The 18,310-nt window shown below is 40.9% G+C and overlaps 2 protein-coding genes and 1 long non-coding RNA gene across 3 annotated transcripts; 1 reads left to right on the forward strand and 2 right to left on the reverse strand.

Annotated features, from left to right (window-relative positions):
- Positions 1 to 455: 455 nt before the first annotated feature.
- LOC111244295 (leucine-rich PPR motif-containing protein, mitochondrial-like) lies at positions 456 to 7,195 on the reverse strand. Its single transcript, XM_022791237.2, has 4 exons — positions 6,929 to 7,195; positions 5,507 to 5,712; positions 4,658 to 4,815; positions 456 to 4,496 (listed from the first exon to the last, which is right to left on the reverse strand). Exons 1-4 carry the CDS (start codon positions 7,039 to 7,041, stop codon positions 1,080 to 1,082), a joined length of 3,894 nt encoding a protein of 1,297 aa, XP_022646972.1. The 5' UTR covers positions 7,042 to 7,195; the 3' UTR covers positions 456 to 1,079.
- A 136-nt stretch (positions 7,196 to 7,331) lies between these two features.
- Positions 7,332 to 12,008, forward strand: LOC147757833 (uncharacterized). Its single transcript, XR_015320284.1, has 2 exons — positions 7,332 to 7,500; positions 8,612 to 12,008. It is a non-coding gene; the product is annotated as an uncharacterized LOC147757833 (long non-coding RNA).
- LOC111244296 (uncharacterized) lies at positions 11,483 to 14,027 on the reverse strand. Its single transcript, XM_022791238.2, has 4 exons — positions 13,765 to 14,027; positions 13,149 to 13,278; positions 12,606 to 12,785; positions 11,483 to 12,320 (listed from the first exon to the last, which is right to left on the reverse strand). Exons 1-4 carry the CDS (start codon positions 13,946 to 13,948, stop codon positions 11,759 to 11,761), a joined length of 1,056 nt encoding a protein of 351 aa, XP_022646973.1. The 5' UTR covers positions 13,949 to 14,027; the 3' UTR covers positions 11,483 to 11,758.
- Positions 14,028 to 18,310: the final 4,283 nt, after the last annotated feature.

Raw genomic sequence — 18,310 nt, forward strand, 5'->3', positions numbered from 1 at the left:
ATGATTTATTTATTTAAAATAGTGAATTTAGACAGACATTGCTTCAAGCTGATATATAAGCTCATGCTAGCTGCCGGCATTATTTGATGTTATCTTGACCAACCGCATACACATAATCGACTCTTCCTTTTTAAGAGCGCAAGGAAATCGATCGCAAAATCATTAGGCCCTTGTACATGGGCAGACTATAGCGGATTCTGGATGCAGCTGTTTTTGAATATAATGGCTGAGGGTGTACTCGCAATGAATCACAAGGGCCTCAATTATTATCATGATCATATATGTACAGTGAGGTTCCCTAAACAGGATGAGCAACGTATTCCATTGACTTTAGTAAAATACTAAACACTGGACAGGTGTCTTTTGGCGTTCCGAGTAACTTAGTTATCTAAGTAAAAATCAGCAAATTCTTTTTAAATTTTTTACTTTACTGAGGAAAAAAGACGCTGTAAAAATTCGCCAATGATCAGTAGCCGCACCACTGTCAGTGCTTTATTTGATCTTTATTATATCTATCTTTATTGTAAAGTCGAACCTGCAGCTCGTAGGACATCTCTAATAGTTTTTACAATAAATTAATTATCTAATGCTTGACCTGCAAATGATCAGGACACACCTACCATACTACAATGTGCTTGGTTCATTAGCGTTATCGTTACGAATCACGAGAAACTCGTCGATAGGAAGCAACTAAACGAATTTGTGCGACGCCTTAGGCGCCACAATGCCTAACACAGATTTTCGCATCTTAATTTCGCATTATATTTTCATAAAAATCAAATTTTTTCCATGGCGTACAAGCTTCATTGAAAACAGGCGTTCTTGGCGTAATATTCTTGCCACTTTACTTCCTTCTTCGAAGGCGTTTTTCTGCAAACACAATAATGGGTTTGCCGCTATTTATACATAAAACCTTCCGCTTTCTTGCAGATGCTTTTCATTCCTAGACATATGCTTAACACTAGTGTATATAAGCGCCTCCATATATTTAATAATATGAAACTAGAATCCTTCATTCCTTACACATACTTTCCTGTCCTATCTTCAATAACACGTCCCCTGCAATTGTCGTCTTAGGACTAAGCGTACGCATTGATACTCTGTTCAGAACCGCGGAACGACACTTCCTTGCCCTGTAGGGCTAATTCTCTCTTGAGGGTGTCCAGAGTTTTGGCGTGGCACGTGTTTACATCAAAGCCATCAGCACTAGCGTCTTTAAGCTGCTTTTGTGCCTCTTCGACGAGTCCTTTCTCCAGCAGAATATCGATATGTGCGCTGAGAGCAATCGCATAAACTCGTTTTGGTTGGACCTTCTCTTTCAGAACTGCTAGCAAACGTGCGGACATAACCTCATCTTTGTTTTCACGCATTCGGGAAAGTATTCGTTTGACAGATAAATTTTGTTCAGGTATCTGAGGGAACTCGGCCATCAGCGCGTCAGCTTCGTCATATTTTCCATCACTAAACAGGTGCGTCCAAATCAACCGCAGCATGTTCAGGTTTTTTTCATCTCGTGCCAATCGTTTTGCCACCTCACAAATTCGCCCAAGTGCGTCGGGATGGCTGTCGAGAACAGCATTTATCCAGCCGTGACCGGCTGTTTCCGTAATTGGTACTTTATCTAGAATATCCAGACACTCAGATATACGTCCGGCGGCAACATAGGCATTGCACATCATGTCATCGTACGCGTAAATTTTACGAAGTTTATCAGAAAGCAAAGGTCGTAATGAAATCAAGTCATCGACCATTTTCTCTTGCGCCAGCGCTGATAGAAGCAGACGAATTGTTCGAGACCGAAGATGCATGTCACCCTCCTTATAAGCTTGGAGGTATTCTCTAAAAATTTTCAATGCTGTTTTGAGCTGATTATCTTCGGTGAGGGCGGCGATGAGATTGCTTTCGTCGAAGACTGTCAGAGGACGTCCATCTTTTAAGCTCTCTTCGCGAAATTTCACCGCCTCCGCCACCGAATGTTTCAGAATGCTATTAAAATTGTTCGAAGTCGCGTTTTCAAAGTTGTCTGCTGCTGGCGGCTCAAACTCACTGGGCACCACGAACGGGACCTCGCGGCCATTGCGTTCAAGAACGCGCGCCAGATACCGTAACGTGCGATTTGACAGAATAATGTTTTCCTCCTGGGCCCGTGTCCACTGTTCGAGCGCTTTGTCGATGTTGTCGTCGCGGCAGTAACCTCGCATTAGCAGGTAATAAAGCTCATCTTGATTGTAACCGAACTCAGCAATCAGCCTAACGAAGGCCTCGAGCTCCTTGACTTGTTTCCGCTCGACGAAACCTTCGCAAAGGGATTCAATCCGCCGTTGAACACGGTTCAATGGACATTTCCGTAGCAATTCACGGGCTTTATCGAATAGTTCGCATTCCGCATAGTACGTGGATAAGTCAATCTTGGTACTGAACGAACCATAGAGCTCCGACGAAACGGCGCAGACTTCATCAATTACTTCGTTTGCATCGGCAGCAATTAGTTGAATGATAAACTCGCGTTTCATGGGTGTAACTCTGTACCGATTAGCGATATTTTTGAACAGAGCAAGACTCTCATTAACATCCCCCTTATCAAGGCTAGCTTTCATTATTGGGCCTAGAATTGAGGGCGTGATTACAGAAAATTTGCTTACTTGCTCATCTACCAGTTTTAGAGCTTCTTCAATTCCGTTCTTTTCCACCGTGGCCCGAACAAGGCGCATAGCGCTCTGTTGACAGTTGTCTGTAATATCTTTGAAACCATGGCTGTTCAGTATATCTTTCGCTTCGGCAAAATGCCCTTCCTGCACACTTAATGCTGCCAAGTTAATTACCTTAAAGTCATCAACAACAAAATTTTCTAGTTTCTTTACCTGCGTATAGTATTTTAGCGCTGTCTGAAGATCACCTTTGTACACATTCAGATCGATCAAAGAAGCCAACACTGAGCCGGATAGCTCCTGGTTTTCGAGCTTTTGCAACATTTTGTCAACCTTGTCGAACTCTCTTTCTCGAGAATACGCAATTAACAATCTGCAAGCTAAACCATGCCAGTCGGCATTTTGCGTCTCGAGCACTCTCAAACGTTTCTCCATTTCTTCAGTAGCCATCGGTTGTATTGGCCGTCGTTCCCTATAGTATTTCGAGGGTTGTGACAACGCCTCATCCTCAACCATGTTAATGTGCAGTGCTCGAACGCAATCACCTCGTTTAAGGAGCTGTTCGTAGCTAGTTCTACCAATTTGAAGTTGCTTCTGGCGGGCTACCTGACCAACGGCTTCATTAAATGTATCATTAGGTACAGCTCGAAGAAATTCGCCAACGAGGTCTCGAGCATTCTTGCTGGGTGCTTGGTTTTCGAAAACTTTATTCAATACCTGCACAGATTTACCAATATTTTTTGGCGTAGCCATATTGGCCGCAACAGTGATTAGCGATCCGGTCAGGGGGCAATCATTTTCGTTTAAAAGAGCTAAACATTTGTCTACCTGTCCTTCGATAAGGAAATATTTCGCAAGATAGTAGACAGCCCTTTGTAAGAAGCAGCCAGCCTCAAGTAGTTTCTTTATTATTTTTTCGCTATCCTCACAGTTCACTCGGGGCAGAACATAGTCTATCAATAGTTCCTCTGACATGGGCACCTTCAGCGAGTGCATCTCTCGCAACGTGTCCCATATCTCGGCTTCATGTGTAGCCTTGCATATGATCGGATAGAACATATGCGGCCGCAATGGGTATCCGTTAGAAGACATAAGCTTTACGTAGTCAATACAGGTGCTGCGGTCAGCCGATTGCAAAGAAGTGTGCGTCGCTGTGACTAGCCCGTCATCGTTTTTACCTTGCTCCTTAAGTTTGTTACAGAAATTCGTCACGTCTGGTAATGAAAGCCCCGATTTGACCATTTGTGAGATGAAATAGTTACCGGACGGCCCCTGCGAGGGATCATACGGAAGGTGGTTAAAGATAATTTCGGCGACTGCCAATTTCTTGTGCGATAAAATCTCGAAGCATGCATTGATGATATCTTGTCCGAAACCGATTGAACGCGGCAGTTTGCTTATGACCTTTTTTACGGACTCGATGTCGTCTTTTAGTGCAAAAGCTTTTGCTAAACGCAAAATCTGCTCATCGGATAAGTTATGACCTTCGATCGTTTCAAATGCTTTGGTCGCAAAACCTTTTTCTATTAGACTGCTTGCGAAAACCGTAAACGTTTCCGATGACGGATGAAGTTCTGCTGCAGTCATGGCCTCAAGAACCTTGTTAGCAGACTCAAGGTCACCAGTGAGCACATGGCCTTTGATAAGGGCATTGAACACACGTTCGGATACCGGTATCCGTTCACTCTTCATGAATTCGATTACTTTGGAGGCGCCGGCTACGTCCCCTACGTCACAGAAGCGCTGAATAAGCCTTTGATATGTAACGCGATTAGGTGCGACGCCAGCATCTTTTAACTGGACAAGAAATGTTTGGGGGTCAAACGCTGTGTTATTCTCCAGATAAGCCTGTAAAACAAATACGCAGAAAATTAACTTGTTGGCAATATAGTAAGGTGCACAGACATGTGAAGAAGGTGTATCACCCAAGTATTTTAATAAACGATTCAGCACTCTGCTAAACAGGGGCTATCATATAACAAGGAAGCAAAATTTCATCATTACCTCACCTGTAATAATGCGTTGTAATGTGAAATATCAAGTTGTTTGGGGTTGGCAAGTTTCCATACGGTTTCAGTCAAAGCTGTACGAGCTTCAGGAGAACATTCTCGCGTAAATGCACCCGTAGCTCGCAGTAGTTGTAAGGTCTGTGTGGAATTTAAGCCTCCTGAAAATGATGAGCAAGATATTAGTTCGATTTGTAATCAAATTTTTATTGCCGACTGCAATAACGCGTGATTTATAAAAAAGTACAATGGTTCAAAATAATAAATTTACACCCAATTACTGCCAGAATGTATATAGCGAATCATTTGAATGTAAATCTACATGAAAAAGAGGACAGTACATGTATTATCAAAGTGGCAAGGCCAAAAGGCGCAAACAGTCTAACCATTGAAGCTTATATGGACGACTCGACTGTTGATTAAAAGTCTCCTTTTAAAAACATCCGTTCATTTCTGTGCCCACTCCAGGTGTATCAAGAAGAGTTTTTAGGACATTCGCATGCAAGTTTAAGACCTTTCAACTTAAGTCCTATTGAAGGTCTTTCGATTTGCCTCATCTTCTTTGTTTTACTCAGTTTGTATAGAAATTAACAATAATTTAGATCGTCGATTGTGGGCAAAAAAAAGGCTTTTAATCTTGATAGAAGACCCATAAATATTAGATAATCGCTAACTAGGAACGAACGCTTAAAAGCCGGCGCATTATTGTATGCCGTGGTGAACTTCTTGTTTTCTTCTAGACAAAACTGACTTTCTTCGTACTTTAGCCAAGTTTGAACACATGTAAGTTGCAACAGACTTTGCTTTAATTTAGACGCACCAGCCTATACATACATATATATATATACCAACCTTGCTCTTTTCCCTTCTTAATTGCTTCTTCAAGTGACATTCGTGTTATGCGGCCACATCGACGAACATATTGGTCCATTATGGTCAGCTTTGAATCGAGAGAGTTTACATCTAGAGCCCGTGCGGTGACAGTATTTTTCCGGTTCCTTCGAGCGCCCCCGGGGCTGACGGGTCGCTGCATTTCGAATATCGGTTCCGGCATGGAACTAGTATGACAACAGTAGAGAAAAACGGAAAGCAATTTTTTTTTATACATTTTAGTTACACATGCGAGTTGATAGTTTGATGCGGTGACGACGAACGTTGAAGAATTAAGTACTTGAAACAATCCGCTACAGTCTTTCTGCAATTCAAACCCAACCGGTCATGATCTAAATCTGTATATATATACATTTTTTTAGATTATCATCGTTGAAGGAGTTTCTAAGAGCTTAGGAGTGGTAGTCCTTTTGCATTTCGTTATTGAATAAAGATAAACAACCAATGTAAGGATAAAATCTATAGATATAATCACATTTTCTTTCTTGTAAAAAGGCATAATTCATTTTTGATCAGTTTAATTTTTCATAACGTAATGAACAAAATTCCATGTTGAATTTTCAAATAATTAAATCAATTATTTTCTACATTTAACACAAAAATTGTACCAATACCATCAGCATTATGAAACAAAATAAACTCGTTGGGCAATAACATTTAAACTATATAAAAACTAAACAGTAATTCAGAATTGACGTGAAACTTCCATACATCATGTCCTTGTTTCGTAAAATTCAAATCCCCTCGTAATTACAACTCCATAGATTTCGTTAAAAATAAATAAATAACAGCAAAGCATGTGCATAAAATAAACAAATATTTTCTTGGAGAAGATAAATTTTCTTTTGTGCAGTGTAAAAAATAACTAACCTTAATTAATCACTAAAAAAAGGTGCTTGTCTAGAGAACGCCAGACTCTACATCATCTCTTGTAAGCGTGCTTAACGTGTAAGAGCACAATTTTTTCATGCGGTACGCGCGCTTCCATCCACAAACATCATCGCTTATGTATAGACAGAAGCTCTAGCGTAGAGGCAAAAGGTTTTATTCGAATTTGTTGAACGTGTCGCCAACTCCGCATCGTGGAAAGATACTGCCAGAATCCAAGCATCAGCAACGACTACTTATGGGCAATGAGAACATTCTAAATACCATGTATGTTCTGAAGAGCTAAACAATAAGTTCTTATTTTTTTTCGAGAATTATAGAAAAGAACCAGTGCACGTTTTCATCTAGAGTCACCAATAAGATTGAGTATTTTAGAGGCACGATTTGAGGTATAGAGCTCATTCAATCTAGCCAGACGGCCTTTGATGTGATGGCTACTATTAGCCGGCAATACAATGTGCGGACCTACTGCTTACCGGGTGCATGGAAACGTACCTTACAAACCGCGATGGTAGGCGATGAGCGATGACCGTTCGCCGTTGAGTAAAACGATGGGTCTTGCTAGAAACCCGGCCCCCCAGGCCCAGCATTCTCATGAGCGGCGACATGGTACCACCCCCTTATCTGCCTAGTTAGTACACTCGAATTTCTGTGGGACCAGAGAGGGGTTAGAATTTCGGAACAACACTGCATAAACTTTCTGTACATTCACGTGCGCCCCTATTAGCCGTACTCATGCAGCAGACGACGTTCAACCAAACTGCTCAACAGAGAAGCTTCGCTTCGAAACCATGAATCATTTAGTGGAAGCCGCCACAGGTCATGTAGCAAAGGCGTCTCGAATTCGGGGTGTTCTCAAGACATACTATAGATTGTCGTTCTTTTAGCGGGTATGTATGTTTCATCTTGCTGCGCAAACGGAACAACGTAATAATATATGTTGTGGGAGATTAGAAGATACTGCTAGAAGTTCGCCACGTTTTCGTTTACCGACTCATAGTTACAAGATCTAAAGAAGAAAAAATGTTATATAATTATAATTTTTTGAGGCCTATTGCCGTTCTCACGTAAGTTTATATGCCGCTTCGTATTTTGATTTTAACTTCTAAAGAATTAATACAATCATATTCACCTGCCTGTTCTCACGATACTTTTGTTTTATCAAACCCCTTAACGCGACAACCGAGTTAGATTTTACAATAAAGGGGTAAAATTTATTGCCTCAGTTGTATATGGCGGTCACAGTTTGAGCATACAGGTATTATGTTTTGAGTGGTCAGGGTTCTTGGCACCGCACTTAACCTGTAGGGTTAGGCTTCTAGGACGAAATGTTCAGTCTGGTGCTGTGGGGAGCGCCAGAATCGTGTTTATGCTCTTCAACAACGCAGTCTTACCCTTATCTGAACGTTCACACAGAATAGGTCGATACTGTAATCGATTTTTCTAACCAAATTTTCGAAATTTACTGCCCCTAAATATTTAATTAGTAATAGGAAAAAGTTATAATGAAATAAATTAGAGTTAGGCATTGCTTTTTCAACGATCGTTATTCTCTCGAAGTTTTTCGACAGTTGATCAGAGCACCTGTAAACATAAAAAAAAAAACAAATAAATAGTTAGTTAGCTCATAAGCGATAGGAAAATAGATTTACTGGGACCGCTTGACGTCTAAGTAAGATTAGATTAGCCGTCATGGGCGTCCAACAAATTTGAGAAAGATCCAGGTTTGCGAGCCTCACAGAGACCATTATTTAGCGCTGACGCTTTAGCTCGTAATAAAACCTCCGTTGGTCGTATCCAAACTATTATAGATATTATATAATAGCGTAGAAAATGTCTATGCTGATGAAATAAGTAATGAAAAGTAATACTACGGTTATCACTTTATTTACTTATTTTGTTGATTTAGGCCCTAGAGAGGGCAACGACTTTTGAACAATAATATTTTACCAGGGCGTCTATATATTAGGTCCCTTATTTAAACTAGAAATATATGCGTGTATTACATTGAATAAAGGTACAAACATTAAATATGTTCTGGCCGTCGTTCCGGGGTATTACTGGTAATTTAGCATTTTCTGAAGTAATTTTCTTATTTCTTAATGTTCTATATCCTACTCACTGCGTACCCTGGCGACCACGGATTCTGACGCGTTTTTCAACTAAATTATTTTTCAGTGTAGCTTTCTATCTCGTTCGGCCTTCTATTACGCTGCTGGCTCAGCACAAAATTCTGTTTCTGTGCCCGGATTCGGACCTAGGCTACAATGGCAGTGCCAGATATAAAATTAGCAAGCAAAACCGTCACCCATTAAGTTTTCACGAGAACTTAAAAGTAATTAGGTTCCAAATTGACATTAGCCTTCTCAACCAATACTTAACCAAGGCAGTGCCAGATATAAAATTTGAATATCGCACTCGACTAGTTCGCCGAGGCAGAACTTCCGACCGACCAGAGTTTGGACGCTTCCTTCCTGCCGCCTTAATGTAACGGTCATATTGTACGAATTCTTTAGAGAGTTCACCATTATCTGCCAGGCCGCAGCAGCTTCCGCTTCAGGGATTTGTTTTAGAGTCTACCTGTTTGCAGCTAGATCTTGATACTTTTACGTTGTCCACCCATGGTATTCTTGCCTTAAACTGAACCAATGCGTTGCCGAAGAATAGATCTCAAGGGAAATGCAATTAAAGCCGCTGTTGGAACAACGTGCGAAGCTTATAGAAGCTCCCGAAAGTGGCAAAAACATTAATAACCCACACACAAAATAACAATGTTAAAACAAACAAACAAACGCTTCGAATAGCTGCAGACCTAGTTCACAACCTAGTCTGATCTATTCTTGCATTGCAGGAAACATTGCTTACTGTTAGCTAAGGATGCGAACCTAATTTTTTTCATTCCCAAATATTTATTTATCATTTTAATTCATGCAATTACACGATAACGCACAGAGAAGATCGACAAGGCCAATGGCTACACGTCACTGGCACACCTATCGGCTTAAAATGACAAAGTTTTCGTCAATAAATCATAGCCTTTTCAATCTATTAGCTTGATCTAATTTACCTTATCATGCAAGCAGGCATTGTCCTTCGCTTAACAAACAATGTAGCATCAAATGAGATTCAAAACTGCTTTGTTAGTTTTTCACACGGTTCTATTTAGTCGCCAAATACAACCACTGGCTTGCATTGCAAAAATTCAGACGTTTATACCGGACAGGGCCTGATTTCGTTTTGTGCTGGAAGCCAACCGCTTGACGCAACGCTTTACGGCAGTGTACTATATGACAGGTGTGATCGAATAAAACATTTAACAGAAGCATAGGACATTTATTTACATTAACCCCGTAATGATTTGGCGGGTAAGGATTTCGCCTGATAATTTTCGTCGTGGTCTAAATAAACCAGCGTTAGTTGTAACGCTATATATATTTGCTCTCAAGCACAAAATACAGAGTGGAGTAAAACGCCGAGAAGGCTATCGCCGTGCGCTGAACATAAGTTGTTAACATTACGTGGCTAATATTGTACCAGTATGAATGTATTTTTACCATACATGTTTTTTTTTCATTATAACTATCTAAAATATTAACGTGCACAACTAAATATACCGCAAATATGTACCTTCTCTGTACTAACCCACTGAAGCCGGAATAAACCATTCAATTTCGCAAGATCCCTGGCAAAATGGATAACGGGTTAACTCTAGTGACGGATAAAAGACTGAACGGTGAGCAGGCCAATAATAAAAAAATTACCGATATAAGGAATTCTCGAACTGTAGTGACAAATATTATTACAAGTGACGCTGTTCATCTTTTGTAAGGGAAGAGGCACCGTGCCTTATTGGCCTGTATGGGAATCAAGACAGGCCTTTAACTCGGCAAATTTTTAAGTTTTTCAAATATCTGACAAAAATTATCAACAAAATCATGTGTTCTCTGTCTGTATTGTTGAGCTCATGGCGACTGCTTACTACATTAGGGCAGACCACAGAACTCTTAGTGAACTGACATAATTTTTGGCTTAAAAAGGAAGGACTTCGACGTCATTTTACTGTCAGATATCAATGTAATATCTGACATAATTAGAAATATCAGCACCTAGTGTACACCTGTGTACCGCTGTGTTTGGTAAAAATGACCAATTGTTCCTATACGAAAAGTCTTGTTGGCATCTCGGTGGCGCGCAGTGTGATAACATCTTTTCTTGTTCAACAAGTTAGGAACAAGTCTATAAACTTGTCGGGATATGTATGGTGTGTTAATGAATTAGCTACTCAACTTATTTTCATGTAAACCGTGTGCACGCTCCACGTATACCCTACGCAAAATTTGGTCTATAAACATCGGGACAAACATCAAGGCCTTCAAATTTTTACCTCCTGCCAATCACGTTTCATGACGATGAGGCAGGAGCTATGGACCCGCTGGTTCAATGTCTGCCAACGACATTGACATATACGCGATTAAATATTAGAAGAAACGATACCATGGATTGTTGGTACTGCGAAATTCTTGTTAAAAAAGTCTAAACTTGCTGCTTCTAAACTCTACTACACGCTACTGAAGTTTGTAGGTAGTAATTATTAAAACGTTTCGTAAAAAAAGTAAAATTAATAAAAAATAATTATTAAATTAAAGTAATTTGTAAAATTACGGTAGTAATTATTCGAAGATGCCCTGCGAAAGTACGTACACTATACGCCTGTTCTATCTTAATACGTTGCTATTGTCGATTCGTTTACATAATTCCCGTGTTTACATATCCCGTGTTTACATAATTTCCGTAGAAAAAATTGTTTAGTCGACCATTACATTTAAACTGAATTTTTGTTTACAAAAAATACATCTGAACAAAAAATGCATTTGAAATTTGCAGCGCTTCTGAAACATCGGTTTTTTACTTTAGGGCGAGAGGTGGCCTATATCCATGCTGTTTTTTTTCCCATTCAAATTAAGCTACAAATTGGATCCTAAAGTTTGCAGACCTACTCCCTATTTTTTCTTCAGCCTTAGCTACAGCATAGAATGACAGTATCGAAAATAGGAGTAGAAGCGGATCCTTTTCTCCTTTTTTATTGCAGTAACAACGTATGGGTGAACGACCGGCCAAACGCCATGAACCACATATCAATCGTTGCATTACAACATGCTATTGCACCTTAGTTCCGGGGCGCACCAGCTCACAACCGTTGCTGCAGTAGGCGCAGTAGGCGTTGAGCCGTGAAATTCTGCAAACTAATAGCAGAGTGTAGCAGCTATTGGTTTCAATACTTCGCGGTTAAACACCTGCTGTGCTTCTTTTGATGAAGCCGTTATTCTACTCCCCTTGGCCAACATCCTTTCTTTTAATGTCTTCGCTGTTTGAGGCGTTATCAGCGCTTTGAACAGCGGAAGAGCTCTTTGTCTCGGGATCCTCTTTATTGGCATCTTTCTTAATAATATCACCCCTGGCGTCCTTGGTCTCCTTATCGTCTTCTTCATTTTTTCCCTCTTTGTCACCAACACGTAATTTTTCCTGAACTCGTTTCTCCTGCCGAGTCCTTTCGCGTTCCTTAATACGATTGAGGCGTTCTTCGCTTTCAGCCCTCTCATCCTCGGCGATACCATACTCCTTAAGCAATGACTCGAAGATCTTCGTTTGCTGCTCGCGGATACGGTTGAAGCGTCGCTCGAACGCCTCATTAGAGACTTTGAGAATTTCGGTAACGAGGTCGTCGCCGAACATTGTCCGCATTCGCTCCTCCTTCTCACTTAAAAGCTTGCTCACCTGGAAGCGCCTTTTACGATTGTACTTCAGATCGGCGAACATAAGTTTAAACGAGAAGCGGTCCAGCGTGCGGATCACATGCTTTGTATTCTTGATGTGCGGGTTAGAGAGTCTGCAGAGAGAGCAAGCATAAATAGAACCAGTAAATAACAATGGAAAGAGAGTGTATTGTGTGATGCTATGCTGTATATTTCAGCTGTATCGAGTTGAGTTGGTTTATGAGTATACGAGCAATGAAGAGTTCCGCTAGAAGTTCACATAGTTATGCAACAAAACGTAACTCTAAAGTTCAATTAATTCTGTGCAACTAATTCCAACTTTCCGGAAAAAGCCTCTCTTGAGACCCGTGAGAACGGTAAACCTAATAAGAAAGCAACAAATCAAGATCACAACTTACCTGTACTTATTTGGTACAACTTGGAGAACATCGCAACGCTCGAGGAAATTGGTCGTATTATCGAATTTCGCTAATTCCATTCTGTTTTTGATGTACGAGTTAAGGAGGTTTAGGCCTTTCTTTTGGAACTTGTCCATGACAGTATCGCGAAGTTTACGTAGAGGTGAAGCTTCGTTTGCTCTGTGAAGGCAATGATGTACGAAGTACGAACAGCCATTAGACAACAGAAGTTATAAGGAAGGCACAAAATCGATAGTGGCCACGTTTAGCTTATAGAAAGAACGACGTTAGATACTGCTAACAAATCATATGATTGTCGCACATGACCCATAGGATCAACCTGAACCTCTTTGCCCTTATGTTCTGGTAAACACGCAAGTCACTTTATGAATCAGCTGTAATCTAAAACAAACTTTAGAAGCTGTGGAAAAATAGAAAAAGCAAACGGGTTCTGTTTTCTATGACAGAAAAAAACCACCGGTATGAACCTAATATAGGGTGACATAAGTCTAAGCCGGAACGACAACACCAAAAGACACCTACTCCGAAATTGTGGACGCTTCCGATGGGGTTCTGCGTCGGGCAGGTTTGGCCCCGCGACGTTGAGAACGCCCGGATGTCGCCGAGGATACCGATGTCGTTCTTTGACGGCCCCCCTTAGCAATGCGAGGACCTGAAATTATAGAGGGGTAGAACACCGACCGCAGGCTACTGTCAGAGCTAATCGAAATCATACAGAACGATAAACTTTAGGTTTCCCATCATGATAGATTGCTCCACACACCCCTTCGCTCATACATCTCGCCGAAATACTTGAAAATGATTGGGAATCTTTATTCGGAACTGCGTTCAACACTGCCTGTAACTGCACAAATAAGGTGAAAAACTGCCAAGTCACACTTATTGTATCTAATCTAAAGTTTGGCGGGCCGCCATCTTGTGGGCGTCCACTTGGTGACTGAGAACGGCATCTCATCGACAGCAGTCAGCCGCAGTCAGTAGCAGTGGTGACGGGGGCGCGTCTTTTGTTTAACGAAGTTCTGCTAATCTTTAACCTCTTTCTTGCCGACCTAGGGTAACACAACATAGCTATACCATACCGCACCACATGTAACGTAAGTCATTTAATGTATACCTAGTTGAAATTGGAGATACCTACCTTTGTTCTCTTTGTCGTCGGCAAGGCTGCGGGGGATTTTGCGGAACCTCGAGGGCTTCCTGCGAGGTCTGCGATTGGTCTCCGATGTTTTCAGGTCGTGCGAGGCACCGTTGTTCTCCGTCGTACGGTCTTCGACCTCCGGGATCGTCGGTGCATCGGTGTGTTTCAGCTCAACGGAGGCCATCGCAGAATTTAATGCGTGTTACGCTGACGTCTAGCGCTTCGTCCTACTTCATGAGCCGAGAAGAGGCAATAGAAAAGTCGAGTATCGTATTTATAGCCTTGGACTGGCTGGTCAGCCGTTGATGAGAGGGCGTCTGCTTGTAGAAGCAACCGCCGCCATCATCGATTGAGAGAGAACGCAAGAGAATTATTATGTCAACTACCAGTCACATTACAGCCAATCAACCAACCGAGCATTTAAAAATGAACAAATCAAGTTAAATTGCACATCTGTTCCTGTACGTGTGCTTGCATGTGTCTGTATGTAACTGTGAGTGTGAAGCTGCACGCGACGTCAATCGCAGAAGCTAAGTTTAAACTACCTGTTCGATGTGTTCGTGTGAGGTACAGGTGCTATAGCAGCAGATATACGGCACGTAGGATCCTGACGAAGTGTTCCCTTTTTTCGTGCACGTATACAAGACGAGTTGCCCACAAGAACACGCAATTGCGCCACTGATATTAGGAAATACACTGGAAACAAAACCTGCGGTAGCACAATCTTCCCTCGGCAAATTCGAGAATAACAATCATGTCTGGCTTGGTTGAGGGAATTAATCTGTCGAAACTGTTAGATGGTTCGCTTTTAGCATTGCCGTGCTCGGTAGTAGGTAAATATTGCCACCTACCTGTAAGAGTTCGCACTGTATTCGAACAATGGCCAATCTCTCCCCTTCAATTCGATTGGTGTTGCAGATCATCACGGCCAGCAAGGTTATTATCCAGAAAGAGGGCAGTAAAAGAGGGGAAAGCTATGAGGAGTCTAAGCTGGTAAGGAGTATATGCAAATGGCAATTATAACCGATAGTCAGTTATTTGTTATGAATAAGCAAGACCCAACCGGCAGAGACTGGGGCCGGAGGTTCCCCTGAAAGTCAACCTGTTTCTAATGTTATATTGTACATATATATGACGGTAACATCGCGAAGTGACGCGTTGTGGTGTCCCATTGCACCTAACCGCTTTGGATAGAATTTCTATAGGAGTAGACTGTTAGCCGTAATTACGTGCGTTTCTCCTCATGCCCCTACGGATCTTATGGACGGCATCGGCAAGCTGGTTAGTTTCTCATGAACGATAACGATAATAAACGAATTATAATAATAAGAATAATTAACAAGATCGACTTGTTCAGTTTGTTAGCATTACACTTTTATTAGTTCCCGTTCAGATTCCTAATATACTAATTAAAGAGTCACTTAATAGTTGAGTGGTTTGCTCAGAAAAGGCAGACGAGCCGAGATATATATATATATATATATACGCACACAAAACAAGAGATTAACATAAAAAGTTATAGTTTTGTATGTTAGTGAATATGACGCGTATTAATTACGCAGCCGGCGAAACTACGCTAATCTAAGTCAAGGTACTGCTATTTTCGATCCGCATTACGGATGCAGCATCTTCAACTTGGACTAGGCGAAAAATTATTAAAAATAGCTACTGACGGCTGTCAACATAAACACGTACTAAAATTGCATTTAACAATCGAATTTCCGTAGCTAATATGTCTCCAGTATTCTTAAGCTAGGCTCACTTGTCCTGTTTCGTCTTTTAGGTAAATAATATTAACTAATTTGCAATACTACTCCACCTGGCAGGACTGTAGGAAAGTATGTACCTGTGAAAGTTTTGCCCAAAACACTAAAGTAGGCACGAAACAGAAAGTGACCTGAAGTATTTTTTATTATTATCGTCTTATTAGTGATTTTGTCCTTTGAAAAAGCTTCGTTGCCCGTTTTGTCATTTTGATATCTACTGTAGGTATTCCGAATTTTATGTACGACTCTGCCGTCAGCCATTGTTTCAGACGCCGTATTCTAGACGTTTGAAGTACGTATACCGTATATTCACGTTCAGCGCAACGTTCGCTAAATGTAGCCTGACAGGCCATCGTAACCAAGTCCATTTCAGAAAAGAGCACTCCGAAATATCATAATCCTTTTGCACTGTTCTTATTTCAATGATAGGTGGAAACAAATCTTCTAATTTACTAGCTGTTTGCAGCAATGGTGACGCAAAATTACACTAAATCGACTGGTTCCGGGCTACATCCGTATTTTATATGAGCTTATGAGCTTACAAAGAGTTGAATTATTTATCGAATAATGTGTACAGCATGATTTCTGGATGCATAATTGATAAGTGTAGCTTCTGCCCATACTCCTAGACCTTAAATTGGAACACAAGTAATGGCGCTTCTTTTTAAATGTTTTCATTCTTGTTTGTTTATCTCTACATACTATTTAGAAGTGCTCTTTCTTCCATATACATGTTGTTATTTTATGATTTGTCAATTATTTTTTACCGAAAAGAGCTGTTCTTGGTAAAAAAAAAAAGTGCATTTTTGACATCTACTCTACTTCGTTTTTTGTCGAGGTCAGCAAATTGTGAAGGCAGCCCAAAATACTTTTTGGACTTTTGGGGGGTCGTTGCGATGCTAACACTACTACCTGAGATTGCAACATTTAAACCTGGAGCCAGCGCCGATCGGTGGCTAATTTGCTCATAAAGATCTGGTTATTTTCTAAAAAATCGATAGTAAAGTTAACAAGTTCCAAAACGTTTCAGCGAAACAGAGCTAATAATAGGAATAGGAAAAAAAACACAGGTTATATAGTACGTGAACCTGTTTCTGGAATTTGAGTGGAACACTATTTTTAGTTAGACGAAAAACAACCATTGCAAACATGAGTTTCTCGCCGCTTTAGCAGAAACTGGATCGAACACGACATGGTCAAGTTCCTGCCTTGAACCTACCGTTACGTCTGAACGATATTACTAATAAACCTGTTTAAGTTTTTCTATCCATAAAAAGCGATCCTAGGCAATATGACTCTATTAAGTGCTATATCGACTAAGGGTTGGATCCCTTAACACGTTTCTAGGGGCCTCTACCGTGGGACGGGTAAAGGCCTATTTGAATGGTGTCAAAGGTTTGGCGTTTGCGAGCAGCAATAGAAAACGAGTCTTGTTTATGTGGGCAGAATGAGATACTACAATTTTGACGGCAGATTTCGGACATTCGAATAGAATCGTTTCCAGTACCATTATCCAAACTGGTGTTTGCAGAACCGCGTACTATGCCGAGTTATTATTATGGGTGTATTAATTTAATGGTCTGATGCAGTCGAAAAGAGGGGCATTGGATGCGTCCTAATGAGGTTAGCAGCCTAAGGCGCACTCAATTGTTCCAGTCAAGTCCAGAGCATTAAGGTGAATAAAAGAGCCTTTGAAAACAATAATAAAATAATCCTTCATTTCAAACCATTCGACCGCGTCACACGTGTTGACTCGGATCCGATGTGCAGAGTTCACCGAAGTACGGTCTCATTCGAGAGCACTTGGCGCCCCTGTAAAACTCAACGGCAAACAGTGGTAATTGGTTAATGAATCGTTGACTGAACGATTAGATCACATGGCTATTTGACATTATCTAGGGCTTTTATACCGCATATCGGAGTACTGAGACGCTTTCAGTTTGTTTGCATCTTAAGCTAACGTTTACTAATTCATCGACAATCAGGATTCATCTGTTAGCTCGTTAATCGCATTGTTTATCCAGAAAGCGAGGGGAAGCTTTGGATTTTAGGCTGGTACTTTCATTCGATTGAGCAGACGTTCTCGTTACATTTCATTCCGTTCAACTTGATCACAGTTGGAGTTTGTAACTAGTGGGAATGGTATTATAATATTCTACCTTAAAATAGCACTGCAGCTTCTTGAATCGTAGGGGCATTTCTAAGATCCTGCCTCGATCACGAGAAGTGTTCTACGAAAAGGTCAAAACGTAACATTAGTCCGCGTCGAAGATGCGATCGCCGTAACGCGCATCGTCGTGTCGATAGAATATAATACCACATAGAGCTATTGATGCTTCTCGACCTGCGGACAACGCGTGGCGCCTGTATTCATCACGTTTCTTTTAAAAATAGCTTACATCGAGACCACAACAACTCTAAGTGGTTTCCGTGTGTAACACGTACCAAGATATAAGTGATCCCTAGCAAAGCAAACCCAGTGCTACCTTACAAAACAAAAAAAAAAAAAGAAAAAACACAAGACCAATAGTCATTCATCGAATATAGCTTTTTCTTTTTTTTTTTATGGATTCCCTTCTATAAGCGAGATACTGCTCACATTTCATACGAGTACGTTATCACTACGGCTGTTTTCATAAGTTCTTCGCTCTACGAGAAGGTCTGAATGAAATAAAGTTCAGACGTCCTTTGGAAACATAGTGTTTTACGCACGAAACGTATGAAGGACGTATCGTGTGGGCGCAAAGCTTAACAATACTTGATATCAACCGAAGTCTGTT

This window comes from Varroa destructor, unplaced genomic scaffold (assembly GCF_002443255.2).
Source record: "Varroa destructor unplaced genomic scaffold, Vdes_3.0 BEIS01000002.1, whole genome shotgun sequence".
Lineage (NCBI taxonomy): Eukaryota > Metazoa > Arthropoda > Arachnida > Mesostigmata > Varroidae > Varroa > Varroa destructor.